This window comes from Sus scrofa, chromosome 6 (genome assembly GCF_054392235.1).
Source record: "Sus scrofa isolate SSC_HxYL_T2T_F1_AM1 chromosome 6, Sscrofa_HxYL_maternal_Yorkshire_Landrace_v2.0, whole genome shotgun sequence".
NCBI lineage: Eukaryota > Metazoa > Chordata > Mammalia > Artiodactyla > Suidae > Sus > Sus scrofa.
The window spans coordinates 175098073-175119798 of NC_139388.1; the positions used below are offsets into that span (position 1 = coordinate 175098073).

The window sequence follows — 21726 nt, forward strand, 5'->3', positions numbered from 1 at the left end:
TGTAACTCTTCCTTTCTGGCTATCCCAGCAGCTGGATTTATATATACTTAGGTGGTGTTCTGCTAATAAAGAACTACCAATCCAGGAGTTCCCATAGTGGCTCAGTGGTTAACGAATCCAACTAGGAACCATGAGGTTGCGGGTTTGATCCCTGGCCTTGCTCAGTGGGTTAAGGATCTGGCGTTGCCATGAGCTGTGGTGTAGGTTGCAGACGCGGGATCCGCGTTGCTGTGGCTGTGGCGTAGGCCGGTGGCTACAGCTCCGATTTGACCCCTAGCCTGGGAACCTCCATATACCACGGGAGCAGCCCAAGAAACGGCAAAAAGACAAAAAAAAAAAAAAAAAAAAAAAAAGAACTACCAATCCAACCAACTTGTACTATTATTCCTCAGCTCTACTTCCTGGACTACTTCAGAAGGGAAAAACCCAGGTTTGAATTTTTCTGGCTCTGAAAAGGACATTCTGCCACATTATGTTCTGATGACATCACTGCCCCATTCGAAGATATGTAATGAGATCTCCATTGACAACTAAATTCCAAACTTTCACGTGTGGCTTAAATTCTTCCATGATCTGAGCCTTTCGAGAATCAACTCTTATTACTCCTCTTCTCACTTCTATACACCAACGAAAAATCACTTCCCCTTAAAACTGTGTGTACAGCTGCCAGCTGCCATGTTCCTGCCACACAGAGAAATCTGAGCGGGTGACTCCTACTTACAGACACTCAGAGGCCTTTTTCTGATTTGGAGACAAGAGCCCGATTGTGAGACTCCTGGACAAGGTGAGTCCCTGATTCTGAGCAGAGGCCTCTGACTGCCACAGAGATGTAACGATGTCTTTCTGGCCAGTGTTGGAGCAGCTGTGTCGTGCTACTGGTGCACGGCATGAAAGCCTGAGACAAGGCCCAAGCCTCCTGGGGTTTCCCTGGGAGATTCTGGTATGTGATGCTATGATTGTTTTCATAGTAAAGAGCTGATGTATTTTAAGGAGAGGAAAAGAGCCAGTCAAAACATCTTCTTCCTGGGTTAAAGAATCTCATGAAGTCAGTGAGAGGATTAGACTGAGTACACGAGCTGATGCTGCCAGTGGGGGCCAGTCCACTATAAACACTGAATATGGCAAGACTTTATAAATCTAAACAGGTCCACCTCTTTGCTTGAGGATATAGTAGAGTTTTCTGAAAAACAACTAAAAGTGAGCCCGCTGAACTTTCATTTCATGGAGTGCTGATGGCTTGCCTTCAAGGACATACATGATCACTCAAAGGTACATCGACAACTCTCCAGTCCCTAGTGACTGGTGCCAAAACACTCTAAAAGCACCTCAAGAAGAATGTAGAGCAACTTTAGAGGGAAAGAATGGATGGTATGATTGAAAACACTCATTTTTAGGAAAGTCTAGGTTTGCCGTCCCAAGAAGCTGCAAAATGGAGGCAAAGAGTGTGGGAACTAAGGAGTTCCTGATATGGGGCAAGGGGTCAGCAGTGGCATCTTGGGAGTGCTGGGACACAGGTTCGATCCCTGACCCGGGACAGTGGGTGAAGAATCCAGCGTTGCTGCAGCTGAGGCTTAGGTGGCAACTGCAGCTCGGCTCTGGTTCCTGGCCTGGCCTGGGAACTCCAGCTGCCTCGGGGTGGCCAAAAACAGAAAAACAAAAAAACAGAGTGTGGTGACTGAAGAAAAAAATGCTTGAAAACTCAAATACACAGGTGAAATAGGCGGTGAATGATAAAAAGAGCCAGCTATGACAGAAACTGGGCTGGAGAGGATAAATCTCCCTGCTCTCTTTAGAGATTACATGGATGATGGCAATTTGGGGTTGGACAAAAAGAATGGATCAGAAAATGGAGACCACCTAGACTATGAGACGAAGCTGATTCAAAGAAACTCATCCGTGCTGTTAACTTAAATGTTCCCTTAAAAAGGCCTGAGGGAGAAAAGCAAGGAATGTTCTTAAATCAAGTGGAGAAAATCAAATGAAAAAGAGCTTACAAGTCAAAACGAGGAATTTCCAAACTGAGCAGCCCCTTTGCAAGTTGAATATTCAGTTTGAAAGTGAAATTCAAAAGCTTCAGCTGAAACCTCAAATACTGACTGAATTACATCAAGAACAAGTAATCAAACTTCACAGACAGTTAATCAAGGAGGGGATTTATTTACTGCCTAGAAAAAAAGAAGGAACTTCCTGAAGTGTACAGAAACATGAGCAGAAGTGCAACTCCTACAGAAAGCTGGCCAAAGACCTAGAGAGAGAATTGGAAAGAAACACTTCCTTCTATCAAAGATGGATCATGTCCCATGAGGGAAAAAAAAAAAAAACCTCAACAAAGTTGGCTGGCATTTCTGGCCACTGAGAGAAAAGCTCAACGAGCTAAGAAAAGAAGTGGTCACAGGAAGACACGAATGGGCTAAGGCAGAGTTCAGATCCCAGCTTTCCCCCAGCGGGGCCTCCGCCCTGCTATTTAGCAAGCAGAGGCCCCAGGGGGTGAGGGGGTGAGGGGGTGAGGGGGTGAGGGGGTGAGGGGGTAGGGCATTCCCAGGAAGGAGGAGGTTGCACTGTGAGGCTGAGAGAGTGTGTGTCCAGGTTTAAGGCCATAGGAGCCACCTCCTGAATAGCCACGGTCATGGCAGAACATCTGCCTATGTCTTCTCTTCAAAAGTCATTTTGATTTCTCCCTTTTCAGTTAATGGCTGTTAGTCAGTTGATGCTACATTTGCTCTTATAATAATTCCTAAGACAAGGTTAATACAATGCTTAGGAACACATTTCCACTTCCCTGGACTCTCTAGAATTAGATTAACTGCTGTGCTTTGACTGCAATAAAAGATCCTCTATGACTTAAACCATTCATTCAAGTTCGATGTGACCAGGTGGAAACATTGGAAACAATACAGGACATGCAACGAGTTGTTAGTAAAAATCTGTCAAAGTAAAAATATTTATCCCAATAAATTTTGATTTTTTTTTCTTTGTTTCTGTTTTTTTGCTTTTTAGGGCCGCACCCATGGCAATATGGAGGCTCCCAGGCTAGGGGTCGAATCAGAGCTACAGCTGCCAGCCTACACCATAGCAATGCAGGATCCTTAACCTACTGAGCGAGGCCAGGGATCGAACCCACAACCTCAAGGCTACTCATCGGATTCATTTCCGCTTCGCCACATTGGGAACTCTTTGACTGGTTTCCAGAACAATGTAAAACAAAAACTAAACAACACTACCCTCAGTTAAACTTAGTAATATTTTTATTAGTTTAGCCCTAAATTCATAGATTGGGGAACTGACATTTTGCAATTATTAATTTCTTGATGTTTTTTTAACATTTGTTATTCTATTTAGCAAATGCTTTGCTGTGTAAATGTTTCAAAATTTTATGCAGTCAAAATTAAAAAGTTTTCCCTTCTAAAAAACAAACAAACAAACAAACACAACAAGTATGTTCACAGTTCTTGTTAAATAAATGCTCCCATGAGAGCCCAGTATGAAAGCTGGGGTACACAGGACTGGGCCTCCAAGTGAGAAGCTCCTCTCTTTCTGGATAATCTTGAGTTTCGCCTGGAGGATGAGGTCTCTGATTAATGCCAGTAACCTTAGGAAAAGGCCTGGATGCCCATCCACTGAGAAATGAGTAAAGGCGCCCTGAGTGAGCAGCAGCATGAGAAGGCCAGTTTGCTTTATCCCCTGGGTCAAGTTCTCTAGAGAGAAAATTCCTGGTGGTGGGTTCTTAGATAGCACTTTCCACATGGTGGAGGGCCTGGTGTGAAGAAAAGAGAAATCAAGCAAGGTGATTCAGAATCTACCCTGGTCCTAGGAAGCTAAGGCAAAACGACCTCAGGAATACGAAGCAGAACTGGGACCGGGAACAAGTCGAGGTAGGATCAGCAATTAAACCTTCAAAGGGTGACTATTTTTTAGTTTCATATATTTTGTGTTAAGTTTCCCTTTTTGTTCCTCCTTTGTACTCAGAGTTCTGAATGGGGTTAAGAGGGCTAAGGGAAAAGAATCAGGAGTTCCCACTGTGGCTCAGCAGGTTAAGAACCTGACACAGCATCTGTGAGTATGCAGGTTCGGATCCCTGGCCTCGCTCAGTGGGTTAAGGAGCCAGCATTGCCGCAAGCGGCAGTGTAGGTCGAAGATGCAGTTTGGATCCAGTGTTCCTGTGGCTGTGGCACAGGCCTGCAACTGCAGCTCCCATTTGATCTCTGGCGCAGGTGCAGTTGTAAAAACGAAAAAAGAAAAAAAAAAAATCAAAGGACATAATTTATGTCCACAAGCCAGAGCTTTAGAGCAGAGGCAGCAGTGTGATGAAAGCCTTGATGATCCAGAAGAAGCGCTGAAGGGGGAAAGCGAAGCAGACCACGCTGGGGCCACCTGGGCAACTTTCTGTCTCTACCTGTGGATCATCCTTCCTCAAGTCACATTTTGGAGGCTCTCAGTTTTGACCGATGACGAAAACTGGACTACTTACACCTTCCGGACCAACTTAAGATTGCTCACAAACAGTTAGACATGGGCTATTACTTCCATTTGCAAAACATCATTTTGTGAAAATCTTGCTCCATCTACTTTCCCCATCAAGCCTTTTTTCCTTCCTATTCTGACTCGCATAGTACTTTGCTGTTCCCCAGGGGACACTCATCTAACGATTGTTCTGCTGTTGGGTTTTATACTTGTTTTTATTTAGTAAACTCCTTTAGGTAACAACTGCCTGATTAGTACACTTTTTAAAAACCTAGTATGAGTATTTCTCGTATGTGGACTTGAAATTTGAATTGCTTATTACTCAGCAAATCACACGAAGGTAATTTAAATATCCTACATAGAAAATTAGGAGAAAGGGTATCCTTAATGCTCCTTGTATCCTGGTTAGCCCTAGATATTCTGGCTCTAGCTAATTTCCTCTACACAAAGACCCTGCTTAAAGCATTTATGAATAAGCTAGAAGAGTGGTAGCTCAGGGATGGCTTCTCTGGAAGGGGGAGGGAGGAAATAAAAAATAGCTGCTTTCATCGGGGGCAGGAAGGAGATTATTTCATTAGGAGCTGAACAGTGAGACTATCTCAGTACGAACAATTGTTTGGCTTGAAGGCTCCATGTGGCCAATTACTCCAGCAAAGGCTCAGCTGGAATGGGGCACGGAGCCTGCCAGGACTGAGGGACAGAGACTGACACAGGCTCAAGCGTCTTGATCATGGCTCTGGGATCCCAGAGCATCCCAGTAAGGATACTCACAGAATACACTCCACCCCAGGCAGCACACGGCGTCATTCTGCACCCAACCCGGTCAGGAATGTGAATTGAAAAGAGATGAGGAAAAGAGGGCCCTGGGGACAAAGGTAAAGCAATTCAACCTAAAACCAACACGGGTGGGGAGGGATAAAATAGGAGTGTGGACTTAATATACACACACCACTATATATAAAACAGATGGGCACCAAGGACACACTGTATGGCAGTAGGCATACAGAGTGGGGAACTATATTCAGCATCTTATAATAACCAATAATGGAAAAGAATCCAAAAAAGAATGGATATATGTATATGCATAACTAAATCACTCTTCTATACACCTAAAGCTAACACAACATGGTAAATTAACTACACCTCAATGAAAAAAAAGTCAAAAATGTAAAAAATGAAATAAATCAACATTTTGTAGCATATAAGGATAAAACCCAGATCCAATCAGAGCTATAGCTGCCGGCCTACACCACAGCTCACAGCAACACCAGATCCGAGCTGCCTCTGACCCACACCACAGCTCATGGCAATGCTGGATCCTTAACCCACTGATTGAGGCCAAGGATTGAACCCGAAACCTCATGGTTCCTAGTCAGATTTGTTTCCATGAGTCACAATGGGAACCCCAAAACCCAGCTCTTATAAGAGAGCCAGTACATTTCAATCAACCTCAGTGGCTAAGAGCAGGCTGGGGGAGGGGGGTATAGGGTGGTCTGCTGAGCTAACAACCTGGCAACAGCAAGTGCTCAGAGTTGGCCAGGTGGACCTGATATGTCAAAACTTGACACTATAATTACACTCATTTCCTATCATTCATGACCTCACTTCAGGGAAGAGATGTTAACTCAGTTCTCTAGAAGTTACGGTCTTTGCCCTCAGGGACATTTAGTTCTTTACATTTTTAGGTTACTTCCGATAAAAGCCTTAACTTCCTCTTTGCAGCCAATACCTATACAAAGCCTGAAAAAAATGCTGAAGATGCAAGGTGAGCCTGCCCAGTTGGGGGATGCATAACTTCAGAAGCTGCCAAAGAAGGGTGATGGAGCTCTTGGCCAATGAGATTGCTCTTCATCCTCCACCCTCAGGACAGGTAATACGCAGAAGAGGGCCAATATGAAGAAAGGCGTTAAAAACAGCCCACATTCAAAGAGGACCACTCTTCTCCCTCTAGAGCAGTGCTTCTCAAGTGAAGCACTTTCCCCTCAAGGGGCAATGTCAATACCTGGAGACATTTTCAGTTGCCCAAACTGGCAGCAAGTGGGGGTGCAACTGGCCTCGAGTAGGGTAGGCCAGGGATGCTGCTAAATATCCTACACAGGACAACATCTCAACAAAGAAGTACCAAGGTGTAAATAGTGCCGAGGTTGAGAAGTCTTGCTCTAGAGAAAGCATGTTTAAGCCATTTCGCTGGGAGCATGCGAGCTATGAGCATATACCACTCCTGTGGAAAAGCCTCTTCTCTTGTTCTGTAACAAACGATAAAACATGTAGATACAAAATTCCAAAAGTGGAAGGAATTTAAAGGATTATCTAGCCTGACCACAGCTGGAAAATCTAAGGCTCCAAGAGTCCTTTACCCAAGCTCACAGAAGGAAGCATCAGCTGGACTGGAATGAGAATCATCTCTCTACACCCCACATGTGTGTTAGACGGAGCAGATGCTCAACCACAGACACTAAACTGACGTTCTGTTCCTCAGGTCCCCTTTCCTCTTACTTCTCTGCTGCTGGGACACCCACAGCTGAGCTCGTGAGGAAGGCGCATCCACTCCCCTTCCCACCCACTTTCCTCTTCCTCAGAGGAAGCCCAGAGGTGGAGGAGAGGGTAACACACCAGGGTTCAAGAGCAAGTGGCCAGGCAGAACTCGTTTTTCAGTTGTCTAAAGGGACGCTCATGCCTTTCACACAGAGAGAGGCTTTACACAAAATCTTCCGAGTCAGCAAATGAACGCTTGTGCAAGACTACAGACACGTGAACTTCTCCCTTCACGATGGCAAGCAACCTTCTAACACATCAGAGGAGCCCCAACCAGTGGCCAACAGACGAAAATCAGTGCCAGTTTTGTATCCAAACAAGCTAGAGAACTTTCATTTCTAAACAAATAGCAGGATAGAAATGAATTCCGGGGTCAAAGTACAGACGGTGAGTGTGTGGAATGTTAGTCACCGAAACAGCCCCGGCTTAAGGGAGCAGAGTGAAAGGTGGAGATTTGACCTTTCAAAAGAAGACATTCACGACAATGTCTCAAAGCGAGGTGGTTCAGAATCTGGCACCAAGAGGTACAGGTCAGAAGGTGTGGTGCAAGGGGGTGGGCAAAGATGCCAGCCGTGTGGCCAGAAAGTTCCTGCAAAGAAAACATTATGCAGAGGAACCCAGGGCAGGTCTCTAAAGGGAAAAACTGCAGCTTCAAAAAAGCCAAAGCAAGGTTCTTCAAATTAGACAGACCTGTTCCAGCAGGGACACGGAGAGCTTTCAGTGGCTGCAAGGTTATTATTAATTTCTACGGCACCTGAGAACAGTGTCTAAATATTTACTCCCGTCCCACGAAAAGGCGAAAGGACTGCTATTTCCGCCTCCAGTTTCACACCCCTGCTACGTTTTCCCCGAGATGATGTGTCACACTAAAACCTCCTACTGAAAGGGCAGAGTACGAGCCTCGTGACCTGCTCCAGCTTTCAGTGTAGCAAAGATGCCAGAAGCACACAAAAGAATGGCACAAAGAAGCAATTACCACAACGCAACCCAGAGATTCACCTGCTCTGCTTCCTGCAATGTCACAGAGCTTCAAATCCCTGAGCTAAGAGTATGAAGGTGACTTTCAAAAAACAAAACAAGAAAGGATTATGATCTAAACGCACGTTACAGAATAGTGTTCGAGATGGAGACACGGACGCTAGGTGCCACGGGCTGGGCAGTAGTGACAGGTAAACATGGAACCCATCCCTGTCCTCATGGGATTTGCAGCCTAAGGAAAGCCTTGTAAAGCCAACACCAAAACTGGTGGCTGTCAGAACCCCTGCCACCAATGTAGCGCTTCTAGTCCTCCTTCCCAGTGGACCAAACTGAAGGAGGCCTGTGGGAACAACGCAGATGCGAAATCAGTGGCACAACGGTATTTCCAGGTTATCAAGTATATGATGCGGAACCTGCGTGTGAGCTGTAAGAACACATCGCAGCCCATCCCATAAATCTGTTCCTTACAATCAAACCTGGACTCCCTGGCTCTTTGCTCCTTGCCACAAACGTCCACTGCAATGAAGCAGTTCAAAATGACAGCCCCCGCAGCAAGGCCTTGCCTACATGGGCTCAACCCAGAGGACTTCCTGACAACTTTTTAAAACCAGAGGGCCCACATAAGTACTCAACTCTGAACACATAAATAACCCTTCAGCTAACACAGCACAAAAATTCAAATTGTCTCATTATGTTATTACACTGAAAAATTAAAACGCAAATGTCCAACAATTGGACAAGAGATAAGTAATGATACATTCAGACGACGGAATACAATGAAGGAATTTAAATGTTTCTGGTGTCATGAAAAATACTTTTGATAAATGTTAAGGAAAACAATGATATAAAATTATTATAGTATAAGCTGAAGTACAAAATGGATGATAAGGATTATGCGAAATATCTTCTACATTATTATACTTTTTCATATTTTCCAATGATTTTCACCACAAATATGAATAATTTGCACAATGAGAAAAAATAAATTTTTGTTTTTTAAAGAAATAGCATTTTGTGATGTTTAGCTAATAAGACCACTGGTCTGGGAGTCTGTTCCTATGGTAACAAATCTTTTGGTTTTTTTTTCCCATAAATGCATAAGAAGTCTAATGAAACTGAGCCTTAATTTTACTCTGCTCACTATAATGGACCCTTGATTTGAGCTGCTTGTGTCAGGCACCTGTTCACAGATGAGGCTCAAAATCAAGCCAGAAAGCTCAGAGCTGCTGACTGGGAGTCTTCTTGATTCCAATGCAGTATTTAATGACGCTTCCTTTCTGCCACATAAAAGCTGGGACTGTGGAGTTCCTGTTGTGACTCGGTGGAAACGAACCGGACTAATACCCATGAGGATGTGGGTTCCGTCCTTGGCTTCACTCAGTGGGTCAAGGATCCAGCATTGTCACGAGCTGTGGTGTAGGTTGCAGACTCTGCTCAGATCCTGAGTTGCTGTGGCTGTGGGTTAGGCCAGTAGCTACAGCTCTGATTTGACCCCTATCCTGGGAACTTCCATGTGCCTCGGGTGCAGCCCTAGAAAGCAAAAAAAAAAAAAAAAAAAAGCCGGGAATGTTAATATAGTGCTCACACTATAGGAGAGACCTTTTCTCAAAATTCTCCTCGGTCTGAAAGGGTTCTTTTAACCCAACTACTCATGCCTACCTTCAGAGAGACAAAGTCCGCAGCTCCAAAAAGCTATTCTTTCAATACAAATGCTTTCAACATTAGCAGAAGAGCCTGAATCTTTTTATTCTTTCTTTCTCAAATCAGCTGTCACACTTACATTGGTTTCCATGAGCCCCATTGTTTCCAGCTATTTTGAACACAACATCATGATAAGAACAGGGAGTTTCCTTCCTATTTCTCATCAGAGGGTTTGGGTCAGTTACAACCCGAGTGGTAAAGTATCAACGAGAAAAGATACCAATGCCCTCTCCCTCACCAGCTTTATACTGCAGCATAAAATGTAACCGGATCAAAAAGAAAATCCTGTAAGAAATCATTGTTAAAGGGCATAAGAATAATGGCCATCTATAACAATATTAAAACAAAATTTTTAACTCAAGCCTTGAGAACGAGAGAACTTATTTCTACATATCTATACACACACAGTCGGGGGACTTCCAGTAAGATAAGAAAAGAGGAAGAAGTCAGAATTTACTTCGTGTGCACTTCAGGAGTAGCACTGCAGGATTAACATGCAAACCCACATCTACAGTAAGCTCTGCAGTAGAGGCCTGGGGATTTACGGCCTTCCCATCACTAGCAACTGCTTCCAAAGACTGTGGCTAATTGGAGCAGAGGGAAAGAAAAGGTGCTTTATCTTCTCACATCTCTGTGCTGGGACAGGCTTATCAGCTAGAGCTGAGTAGGTCTCTCTTCCTCTTCTGTTTGCTTTACTATTTTCAGGACATCATAAAACGAGAAAGTTACACATTTGACTTTTGGGTGAGAAGAAATAGCACAGGATCTAGTTCTCATTGCTTCCGATTAAGACATTTCTTTTTGAAAGTTTTGACTTGAAATTAAATAAGGATTAACAAAGCATTCTCCGAGTGGACTTATGAAATCCAGTACTTCCTAAATAAACCATATCCTATAGATATTTAAAGAGCAGACCAGAATATCCGTAGGCAGTAAGAGGGCTATGGTCAACAAAAATAGTCAGAGAACTACTTGACATTTTGCCTGAAAATAAAAATGGGCAGCAAAGAAAAAAAAAAAAAAATCCCAGCAATATGTTACAAAGGGGGGTAATAAAAATCCTCTCACCACCCAGCAAAATGGTACAAAGGTGGGATTCCAGGGCAAGTTCCAGCCACAAGGGAGGGAGCAAGGAGGTTAAGCGGGGGGTGGACAAACTGAAGACAACCACCAAGGCACCCTTATGCTGAGGGACGGCCACAGCTGAGGGCAGATCTGGCTCCTCTCTGGGGTTTCCGCTGGGAAGGGATCTGCAGTTCAGCCATCAATGGACCAGCATCCACAAAGCCTGTGGGGAAATATAGGCTCCAGAAGAGCGGGGTAGGGAAGGAAAAAGTTTGGAAAACAGTAGGGAAAAAAGTTTGGAATTCAGTAGGGAAATATTGTACTTATTAAACATGAGGCTTCAAAAATGCACCTCTTAGGGTGACATGGACTGGCTGGGAAGAACTGGTACTCTGGGAAGCAGGCATTGAACAGTACCAAATTACAGTTTTAATTACATCTGTGAATTACAGTAGTACCTGTGAAGAGGAAATTAATTTTTGGAGAAAAAGAGAAAAACAATGAAACCTTCGCCATTTTTACCATTGATAACTTTACTCAATCAGAATCTCTTCTCTGTAGCTTCTGTGGAAAATAACAGCCTAAAAGCAAAAAAACTCACACTCCACTGAAAACCCTTGCTGGCCTAGTTCCACCAATTCCATTAATGTGGCAGCAGCCCAAAGGCAGGTGACCTGATTGACAAAAAAAGCACTTCTAGAAAGTGCTAAGCTTGTATCACATAACTCATTAAACACTTTACAATCAGGAAGAAAACTAGTAGCAACAACTTGAGAAGGCTGTCTTTAAATAGAACAGTAGCAATCTTCGAAATGAGACAAAATACTTCTTGGGTCCAGTGTAGAAGACAGTACATTCAGGGACCTCACGTTTCTCCCTCACTCTAACCTATCGGAAGGTTTTGGGGGTGGTCAGGGAGGGAGAGACAAGCCTATACAACTGTTTAAAAAGATATGTGGCACACACAAAAAAATTGGCTCCACCTTAACAATCAAAGAAAGTCTAATCTGTACCATGTTTTAAAGCTGCACTCCTGAAAATTCTCTCTGTACAGCTGAAATGTTACTGACTCAAGTCTTTAGCTGTAGATGGGCAAGTTCAATGCATACATACCATGCCTAAGGCTTCCGAGAATTAACAGGGTGGGAACTTATTTTCTGAGTATCCAAACGATAAATTGCTCCTGTCAGAGACCAGAAGTCAAATACAGATTCCACAGAGACCAACAATCTAATTCTACAGGCAGTGACTGAGTTGTTCCCTTAGTTCCCTGGACTAATTATTGTTTCAGCAACAGCTAAGATCCTTTAGAAGCACAGAGATTGCATCTGCCTGAAAACCCTTCTTATTGCTTGTCCAAAATAACTCAACTGCGTACTTATGAGGAGAAAGAATTACATCTTGGGGATTTTTTAAAGTCTCTTTGCGCCTCTGCTTGTTTCAGTGTGGATCCTACCTACCCTTGCTCCCCTCGATCACAGAGAACTACATCTCCCAGGCTCCCCTGCCAACTGATTTTTGGGTAAGTTCCATCTGTGGGAGGCACTGATAAGGGTAAGAGGCAGGAGAAGGGGGCGGGAGGGAAGCCAGGGCAATGCTATCTTACTTGGTCTGAGTTCCAGCTGCCACCAGACAGCTCTTCTTTCCAAGCTTCTAGCTCACAGCAGATGGCTCAGGCTTGTGGCCTTTGGTGATACCAGCACCTTCCAATTTCTTCACAGGCATAGGAGCTCCCAGGTGTTGCCAATCTCTAGGGTGTCTCTCCAGCCTCCTAACCTTCTTGGTTCTTGTATCACCTGTGTGATCTGCTCCATATTAAATTCCCTCTACTTGACCATCAACAGTGGTTTCTGTTTCTCTGAAGGGTCCCCAACTTTAAAATTTAAAACTTATCTTTCCTAAGAATTACACAAATATGCAGATAACCTATAAAAGATTACTTCTAATAAGAAAGAATTTATGTCATTCAAACAAATATTTACTGAGAGCCTGATCTGTGCCAACCACTGCCTGAGACGCTGGGAATACTACAGAGAACAAAACAGGCACAAACCCCCTACCCTCCTGGAGCTTGCATTCTAGTAGATGAGTTAACTGTGGCAAATTACCATTTTAAGAAGTTAACTAGTATAGAGGAATTCCGTCATGGCTCAGTGGTTAACGAACCTGACTAGTATCCATGAGGACACGGGTTTGATCCCTGGTCTCACTCAGTGGGTTAAGGATCCGGCATAGCTGTGAGCTGTGGTGTAGATCCCAAACGTGGCTTGGATCCCATGTGGCTGTGGCTCTGGCATAGGCCAGCGGCTACAGCTCCGATTTGACCGCTAGCCTGGGGACCTCCATGTGCCCAGGGTGTGGCCCTAAAAAGATTAAAAAAAAAAAAAAAAAAAGGAGGAATTTGGTAAAAGTGGATTAACTTCAAGGTGTTCTACTCCAGCAGTCTTGGTACCCCCTCCTCAGTGTGGTGCGCTGTCATGTTCCAGGGGTCAATACAGGCCTTCTTCAAAGTTACTATCTACTTAAACTGGACACTTGCTCAAACAGAAGTCTAGCTGTGATACGGATTTAAGCAGACACAATAACAAAAGTTAGGCATTGTATGCTTAGAACGTAGAACACGTGTGTTTTCCGCAGATTCCTGTTGGCATCTTTTTCGCGGGGGATGTCATTTGGAGGAATTGAGTCTGAGTCCATTTGATAAGTCACTTTACCTCTTCCCCGTGGCACAGGCAGATTCCAACATGACATACAAAGGCAGTGGCAATGTATATAACGAATGCAGGGTCGTGGTCTCCAACTGCATGGCATTATTTCTGAGATGGAATTTTCAGGCAGAACAAAAACAGACAATGACTCATGTGGTGAGCAGTTATATAGACAACCGTGCCCAAGAAAGCTGCCACCTACATACAATGACATCAGATGAAAAAGGCAGAAAGAAGATAGTTTTCTGATTTATTTAAAAGCAAAAGACTTGCTGAAAACTGTCCCAAGAGGTGTGGCTGCAGCTCCCTGTTTAGACATCCTAAGCCCTGAGCAACCAAGGGCACACATCAAACATTCAACACCCTTAGACGGCTTGAGTGTGAGAGCACGCTCAGCCCCAACATCAGCATCATCAACCCCAGAAATGGCATGGTATCTATTACTGGCATTTCACTAGACTTTGCTAAGATAATTTAATGAACTCATGAAGGTCAACGTCCATGGAGCTCTAGTGGGCACAATACTAGATCTTCCTTCCTACTCAGCAGTTAGAAAGCATTTCACGTTTGCAATTATTTATAATTCCATTTGAGTAGCAGATGGACTTCCAATACAACGGATTTCTTACACAACAGGGCGTCTACAGCATATTCATAATCTCAATGCCATAGAGCAAGCCAACTGCAGAGCTCGAATTTTAACCTTGCAGGTCCCTGCCATCCCCACACACTGTCAGAACACACTACAGAATCGCGCACACACAGTCCGGCACATCTTGGAACCTTTGCACATTCTGTTTCCTCTGCCTGGAATGCAAAGTCCCCTAAATTCACCTGACGACATCATGCTTATTTCAAGACATAGCCTACTGGTCTCTTTGAGCTATGACTTTCTGAGGCCGAATTGCTTGCTTTCTTCGGTGCTTTCATTTCTCCCTGTACACAATGCCACTACGACGATTACTGCTTTGCATTATTTATCGGTTTACACATCTGCTTCCCTGTTCGATTTATAAAATCCCTGAGACCAAAGACCCTCTCTTTTAATCTACATATCTCGGTACAGTGTCTGACACAAAGTAGGTGCTGAAGGACTATTTTCTGAATGAATATACCTAGTGTGGGATTGCATTCTCAAACTGGCAGAGTTCCCCTTAAAAGTTACAGCATTCTCTACTCTAAACCACCGCCACAGAACATTTAAAGGACAAGGAGAAGGAATAGGAAAGTACCTCCCAGGGAACAGGTTTAATAAGTTTATACTAAAAGACAGTCTTGGAGTTCCCGTCGTGGTGCAGTAGTTAACGAATCTGACTAGGAACCATGAGGTTGTGGGTTTGGTCCCTGCCCTTACTCAGTGGGTTAATGGTCTGATCTGGCGTTGCCATGAGCTGTGGTGTAGGTCGAAGACACAGCTCGGATCCCGCGTTGCTGTGGCTCTGGTGTAGGCCGGAGGCTACAGCTCCGATTCGACCCCTAGCCTGGGAACCTCCATATGCCGAGGGAGCGGCCCAAGAAATAGCAAAAAGACAAAAAAAAAAAAAAAAAAAAAAAAAAAAGACAATCTTAAGGGGGACTTTGATCAATTACTTTCAGTAAAACTGTGTCATCCTAACCATGACTGTCAGAGTTAAGGTGCATTAGCTGTAAAACCCAGCTCACGGCAACACCAGATCCTTAACCCACTGAGTGAGGCCAGGGATGGAACCTGCATCCTCATGGTTACCAGTCAGATTCGCTTCCGATGCGCCACAACAGGAACTCCAAGAAAAGAGTGTTCAACACATAGAGACAGAAGCAAAACTCCTGATGTTGTCCAATCTGATGGAATTTTACAAAACCTCTGAAAAGGTGTCGTGGATACAGCTAAAATAATTAAAAATTGATAGGAGTGTTCCTGTTTTAAGGAATGATATTTAACAAGCCATGACTTAGCTATTGACAGAAAACAAATGTAAAACAAAGCCAGAGACTAATTTACCACAGTTAAAATTTAGAAATAATATTCTAAAATTTCTACACAAAGATTCCCTGGTCTAATTTTTCATACAACTTTGAAGAGGCAGGAAACATCCACAGACCATCCTCCAAGGTCCCATAAAGTACATTTGCAAAAATGCTAGGACCCCTTTTTTAGGAAGTGGCTTTGGCTTAAAAACTAGGGAATTACTGGGTGAGTCGTTCTAACTGTGGCTTCCAGTAACCAGAGCATTTAAGGGAATAAAGTAAGAAAATAGGTGAAATAAATAAGATCAGCAATGGTAATCATAAATAATGCTTATATCTGTGTAACACTTTAGCTTAAGAGGCATTTTCTTTTTCAAATGAGGAGAATTAAACGGAGACAGTTAGGTGGCATGCTGAAGGTCCCAGAGCTAAAAGAAGCATGGAGTTTCTGTTGTGGCTCATCAGGTTACGAACCCGACTAGTATCCATGAGGATGCAGGTTCAATCCCTGGCCTGGCTCAGTGGATTATGGATCCAGAGTTGCCGTGAGCTCTGGCGTAGGCTGGCAGCTGCAGCTCCGGGATTCAACCCCGAGCCTGGGAACCTCCATATGCTGTGGGTGCGGCCCCACCCCCCAAAAAAGCTAAAAGAAGTAGAGGAGAGGAGTTTAACTGGGTGTCCAACATCAAGTCTATAGCTCCTACTGCTACTCTGATTCCTTTCCACCTGAAAGGTGAGCTTACATGTGCTATGGATGGGCCTAGGACACTTTCTAAGGGGACTTCAGCGACAGCAGATGTTTCCAAATCACTTAAGCACGTCTTTCAACTTAGTCCCATCCTTTATGTGCACAGAGAGGGCCTCTTCGTGCCCTCCGAGGGATACAGCTGACTGAAAGATGCAAGGTGCCGTGACCTGTGGGTAACATGCTGCTCTTTGCACAAAAGTATATACTTTGCAAAGGTATATACTTAAATGCAGTTGTCTGTGCATACACTAGCTCTTAAAAGTCACATACAAAATTACCAATGGTGGTTACTTCCAGAACCACTGGAAAATGGCGGCTAAGGAGCCAGGACCACAACTTTTCACTGTACACATTCCCTTTCGAACCTTTTGAATTTTGAGCAACATGAAAGTGCTACCTTTTTCAAAAAGTGAATCTAAATTTAAGAACATAATGGGAGTTGGAACAAAGGCAGTGGTCAGGTGACTGAGGCGAAACATTTCAGAGGTAAGATGCAGCAGAAGAATTGAGAAGTAAAAACTTATAACAAAGTTTCTATCAGATTCCAGAATTCCATGTGGTTTCACAGTCTGAAGTAAATGTTCCTCAAAACCATCAGAGCTCTTCCATTCTAATTCTTTGCTCATTAAATGGCTCTCAATTTTTCACCAATCTTGATACTGAGAAAGGAGTGTCCCAATAGTAGACCCAAGTATTCAGGTCATCAGAAAGGCAGATCCTTTCATGATAAATAAGATAGTGTCCAGTTTAAACCAGTCTCTGAAAAGGTTAATTAGAAGTTATTCCAAGCACACTGATAAAATACAGAATTGCAGAGCTAAAGGCTAAACCTTGAACCAGTACAATCCCACCAACGGTCCATCCAAAAATGGGACCGGGACTCAACTTGGGAGAATTAACCATTAACGTCCCTGAAATTTTCAGTTTGTCCTCTGCATAAGTCAGTCCAAAATTTTACCCTAAAGGTCACAATAACTTAAGGGCTTTGGGTGATGAAACCACATCTTTCAGCCTAAAGCAAGTCACAGTATTTTTTTTTAAAGGCAGTACCAAAGCAGCCTCGTTCCCACACAGAAATTACTTCAGTGCCTTTACCCAGAAGGGGTAGAGTGAGTCTTATGCTAAAAAAAGTTTAAAAACCCCAGGACCAACAAAACTTGTATCACACAAAAAAGAACACATGCTTATCCTCTGTTCTGATGTTCAAATTACATATTTAAAGATATTATCATTCTTAAATTGGTGAAAGACTTTCTTAAAAAGAGTCATTGCCAGAGTTATTTTGAAACATTACAAAAATATCTGCTCAGAGGTCCACAGTTCAGGGCGACGTCATCTGATTTCATATGAATGGATAAGCAGTCACCCACCAGGTCCCATACAATTAAGTTATCAATTTTCTAAGCAAGAAAGGACACCAGACATACACATACATACTTAAATCCACATCTTAGCCTACAATTTTAAAATTCCTCCTCCCACTAAATGTATTTTTTACATGCTAGCAGGTAACTTAATCTGCAGGTGCAAGGGTCTCTCCCTTCCAAGATCCGATAAGTTGTCCACATGATCATGACAACAATCAAAATTAGGAAAAAGGAGTGGAAAATGAAGGAGAGGCCTTGAAAGAGTGGAAGGGGCCTGATTAACTCACAGATTAATAAACTGAGGCCAGAACAAACTTTTTTTTTTTTTTTTTTTTTTTTTTTTGCCTTTTCTTGAGCATATGGAGGTTCCCAGGCTAGGGATCTAATCGGAGCTGTAGCCACCGGCCTACGCCAGAGCCACAGCAACGTGGGATCCGAGCTGGTCTGTGACCCACACCACAGCTCATGGCAACGCCGGATCCTCAACCCACTGAGTAAGGCCAGGGATCGAACCTGAAACCTCATGGTTCCTAGTCAGATTCGTTAACCACTGTGCCACGACGGGAACTCCGAGAACAAATACCTTATTTAACTGAACTGAAAGATAACTGATGGACACACTGTCATCTCATTTTTAATACAATGGCCAAAGTCACTGAAGCCACCAAGCCAAAAGGTAAAACTAATTTGTGAAGAGAAATTGTTTCAGGAACCAGGATTCTATTGCCAAGAGCCGTTAATAAAGTTTACAAGCCAGCAGTCACTAGCTCTCATTAAGATTTAATTTACTAATGTTTCATTACCTGATCCCCAGTAATTCTGTTGATAAAGAGCAATGGAAAATTTGGAGGAAGAACTGATGAATCAACCTCTCTCCCATGTGCTATGTTTTATTGGAATATGAGTAAGATAAGAGTGGTATGCAAAACGGGGCTGCAGTGGCACAAAGCATCAAAATGGCATCTGACTCCCCTAATGTAGCAATGCTCTCTCCAGTGGGTTGTTTCACTGTGACTCAAGATCTGTCAACTGAGGACACAAGGGAATTTGAGTAAAGCCAAGAGATATACTCCTAAATTTTAAACCAAATCTTTCACTAGATCTAGCACAAGATCTCACAAGAGTCCACGAGAGACAAAATGAACCTACTTAACATAAACTGATTCCAAAACTCTTTTAAAAATGAATTCTTGCCAATGAATTTAGGAAAGAAGTCTGGGGACCTGCTTTCCTAATGGCACATGCCATTTGTCTATGGGGAAAGGGCACTAAAATATACTATAAAGCGTCCTGATCAATGTCTCTCTCCCCGATCTCCTTACATAACCTATTTCTCTAAAATGAAAGGTAATTAAGTGAAAGCATCAATTAAGCATGTACTTCCTTTCTCAATGTTGATAAATACAAATACATCTGAATCTTTGTTCTGCACTATATGTCCAACATGCTACATGGCAAACAACCCAGGCAAATCCACTGCATTACAAACAAAAGTAAATTAATATAGCTCCCAAAATGCATCCCTTTCTACTCAAACCAAAAGGAAAAGAATCTTCCCAACTCCAATTATATTCCAAAGAATTCGGAAAGAAAATGAGGAAACAAAATATTTATCGTCTATAAATTGAGTGTAAACATTTCACGAATAACCAAGCTTTCCTAGCATACTGATTTGTAATTGTATCAAATCCTGAATCTTTGAGGGCACAGAAAACAAAGACTAAATGGCTCTGACAATCTACAATGATCACATTTCCCCTTAGAAGGGTGGCTGCCCTGGAAGCAACAAATTCGAAGCATGCTTTGCTTCCTTCTCAGCACTGATTAAACCGATCCTGCACTACAGCCACAATCTGCTAGTTTCTGCCACCACACGCACATCAGGCCTCCAACACACTGCACAAGCCAGGGCTAGGCTGTCTAGAAATCCGCACTGTGTCACTGCACAAGGCAGTTTCCCCTCCACACATCCAGAAAGAGGAAAGCCACCTAAGCACTGTCAGATCTCAGCAAGGCTGTAAACTGACGGAAGGAGCTGCTAACCAAATAGCAGTCAGCAACCCTCACCTCCTTAAAATCATTTAAGCAGTTTTTCTCACCGTCATCTCCCTTCCCTCCTCCCCCTTCCTCCCCTCTCTCTCGCGCTCTCTCTCGCGCGCACACACACACACACACACCGCACACACCACTCACTGCAGTTCATCCCCAGCTTTGCAAGCAGAAGGCTGTGAACTCCCGGCTGCCTCTGGACTGACAGTCGGCCCAGACTCACTCACAGCCCTGAAATACAGACATTCTCACCTGCACACACCACGCCACTTCCACCCCCACCATCACCGCCCCCCACAGTCGCCCTCGCAACCTCTCCCCACACCAATGCCTGCGCTGCAGAACACCTAGAAGCCTCTTCAGCAAGGCTAGCACGCGTTACCATTTAGAGGATCGGGGCCACCTAAGCTCCAGAGACCTCTCCCCACCCAGTCCGCCTCCCCGGTTCCGCCCGGAGGCTGGACCCCTCGCCCGCCGGGAGGGATGCTCTACCTTTAGACTGGCAGTCCGCACAAAACTTGTTATCCTCCTCCAGCAGCAGGTTGGCCAGAACCGCCTGATACCGATCCACGTCCTTCACCGATTTGCCCGTCATGGCCAGGGTGCCGGCGGGGGCAGAGGGCGACGCGCCCTCCGAGCCCCCCAGAAACCCTTGCCTCAGTCCGGAGGTGAGGACTCCCGGTCCCCGCCCAGGGGCACCTCCTGAGCGGGGGAGAGCCCTCTCCCCTGGCCCGGCCTGGCGCCCCTTCTCCCCTCAGCCGCGCCCGACCCCCGCTCTGCAGCCCCTCAAGGCGGCGCCCCCTGGCGGGCTTAGGGAAAGGCTCGGGTCCCGACCGGGCTGCGGGACCAGACAGGAACCCTCACGCCAGGCAAGGGGGGCTCTCGGGTTTCCTGAGTGCCGGGCGCAGAGACTACCCCCCGGCCTGCCTGTCCGCGGGCAGAGTCCAGCGCCTCGGTTTCCCTGGCAGCTGCCGCCTGCTCCGGCACCACCTCCGCCGCCTACTTCCGGCAGCTCTTCCTCTCCTCCTCCACCCGGCTCAGCCCGCGCATGCGCCCCGCCCCCACCGCTTCGGACTGGGCGCTTCCCTCCTCTCCGCCTCTCAGGAACCAATCCGGGCAGAAGGGAGGGGCGGGGCTTGGGTTGGGCGGAGGGAGGAATGGCCACGCCCCTTGCATGTCCTTGGAAAAGAATGAATGGAGCCGGCGGAAAGGGAGTGGAGGGATTGGAAGAAAGTGAGGAAAACAGCAATTAACGTTTGCTGAGCTCTTACTATGTGCCAGGCGCTGTGCTAAGCGCTTTATATGAATTATCCCAATATAATCCTCAAAAACTCTCTACGAGTTAAATATTTGCCGTCCTTACGTAACCTGGGAGATGTGAAATACTCCAAAGTCCCCCAGGTAATTCTTTACTTCAACAGCCAAAAAGAAGGGCCCAAGGTTCTAACCCAGGGTAAGCGACATGACAACCACCCCAAATGTTCAGAGGATTCTGGTCCCCTCTCACTTGGAATGCCTGCTCCTTTTGAATTCTGGGTCCCCCGGTTCATTAGCGCTCCTCTTGTGATGACCAACATCTTTAGACATCGTTTCGCACGTCGCCTAGACATTTTCTGGTTTCATTCCTAAGTCCTCCCCAAATAGTGCAGTTTTGTGCAGCAGACCTTTGCTGAAGGTTATTTGGGGAGGCGGGGTGGAGAGGAGGGGTGATGACAGTAAAACACGGAATAAGTAAACACTTTGAAATGATCATTCAACCTCATTGTCCAAAGCCACCCTTACTAGGTAGTGTTAGTAAGTACAGAATTTTTCCATGGCTGTCCTTTTCTTTAGGGATCCTCCGGCCCTCTAGCAAATGTTCTCATTCACTCATTCACTTAGCAGATTGTCACTGAGAAACTTTCTGTGTGTGCATGTGTGTGTCTTTTTAGGGCTGCACCCACAGCATATAGAGCTTCCCAGGCTAGGGGTCAAATCGGAGCTGTAGCCACCGGCCTACACCACAGCCACAGCAAAGCCAGAGAGAAGCTGCATCTGCGACCCGCACCACAGCTCACAGCAATGCTGGATCCTTAACCCACTGAGTGAGGCCAGGGGTCGAACCCACCTCCTTATGGACACTAGTCAGATTTGTTTCTCCTGAGCCAGGCTGGGAACTCCCTGAGAA

At 44.8% G+C, this 21726-nt stretch overlaps 1 protein-coding gene across 6 annotated transcripts in view; it reads right to left on the reverse strand.

Moving 5' to 3' along the window:
• SMAP2 (small ArfGAP2) overlaps positions 1–20574 on the reverse strand; it is a 48700-nt gene extending 28126 nt beyond the window's left edge. For all 6 annotated transcript variants that reach the window (XR_014804776.1, XR_014804775.1, XM_084958049.1 and 3 more), the window contains 1 exon segment: positions 20052–20574. Coding sequence is in view for 4 of the 6 variants with exons in the window: in XM_084958049.1 (XP_084814175.1) it covers positions 20052–20154 (103 nt within the window). In the remaining 2 variants the exon portion in view is untranslated.
• Between the last annotated feature and the right edge of the window lie 1152 nt (positions 20575–21726).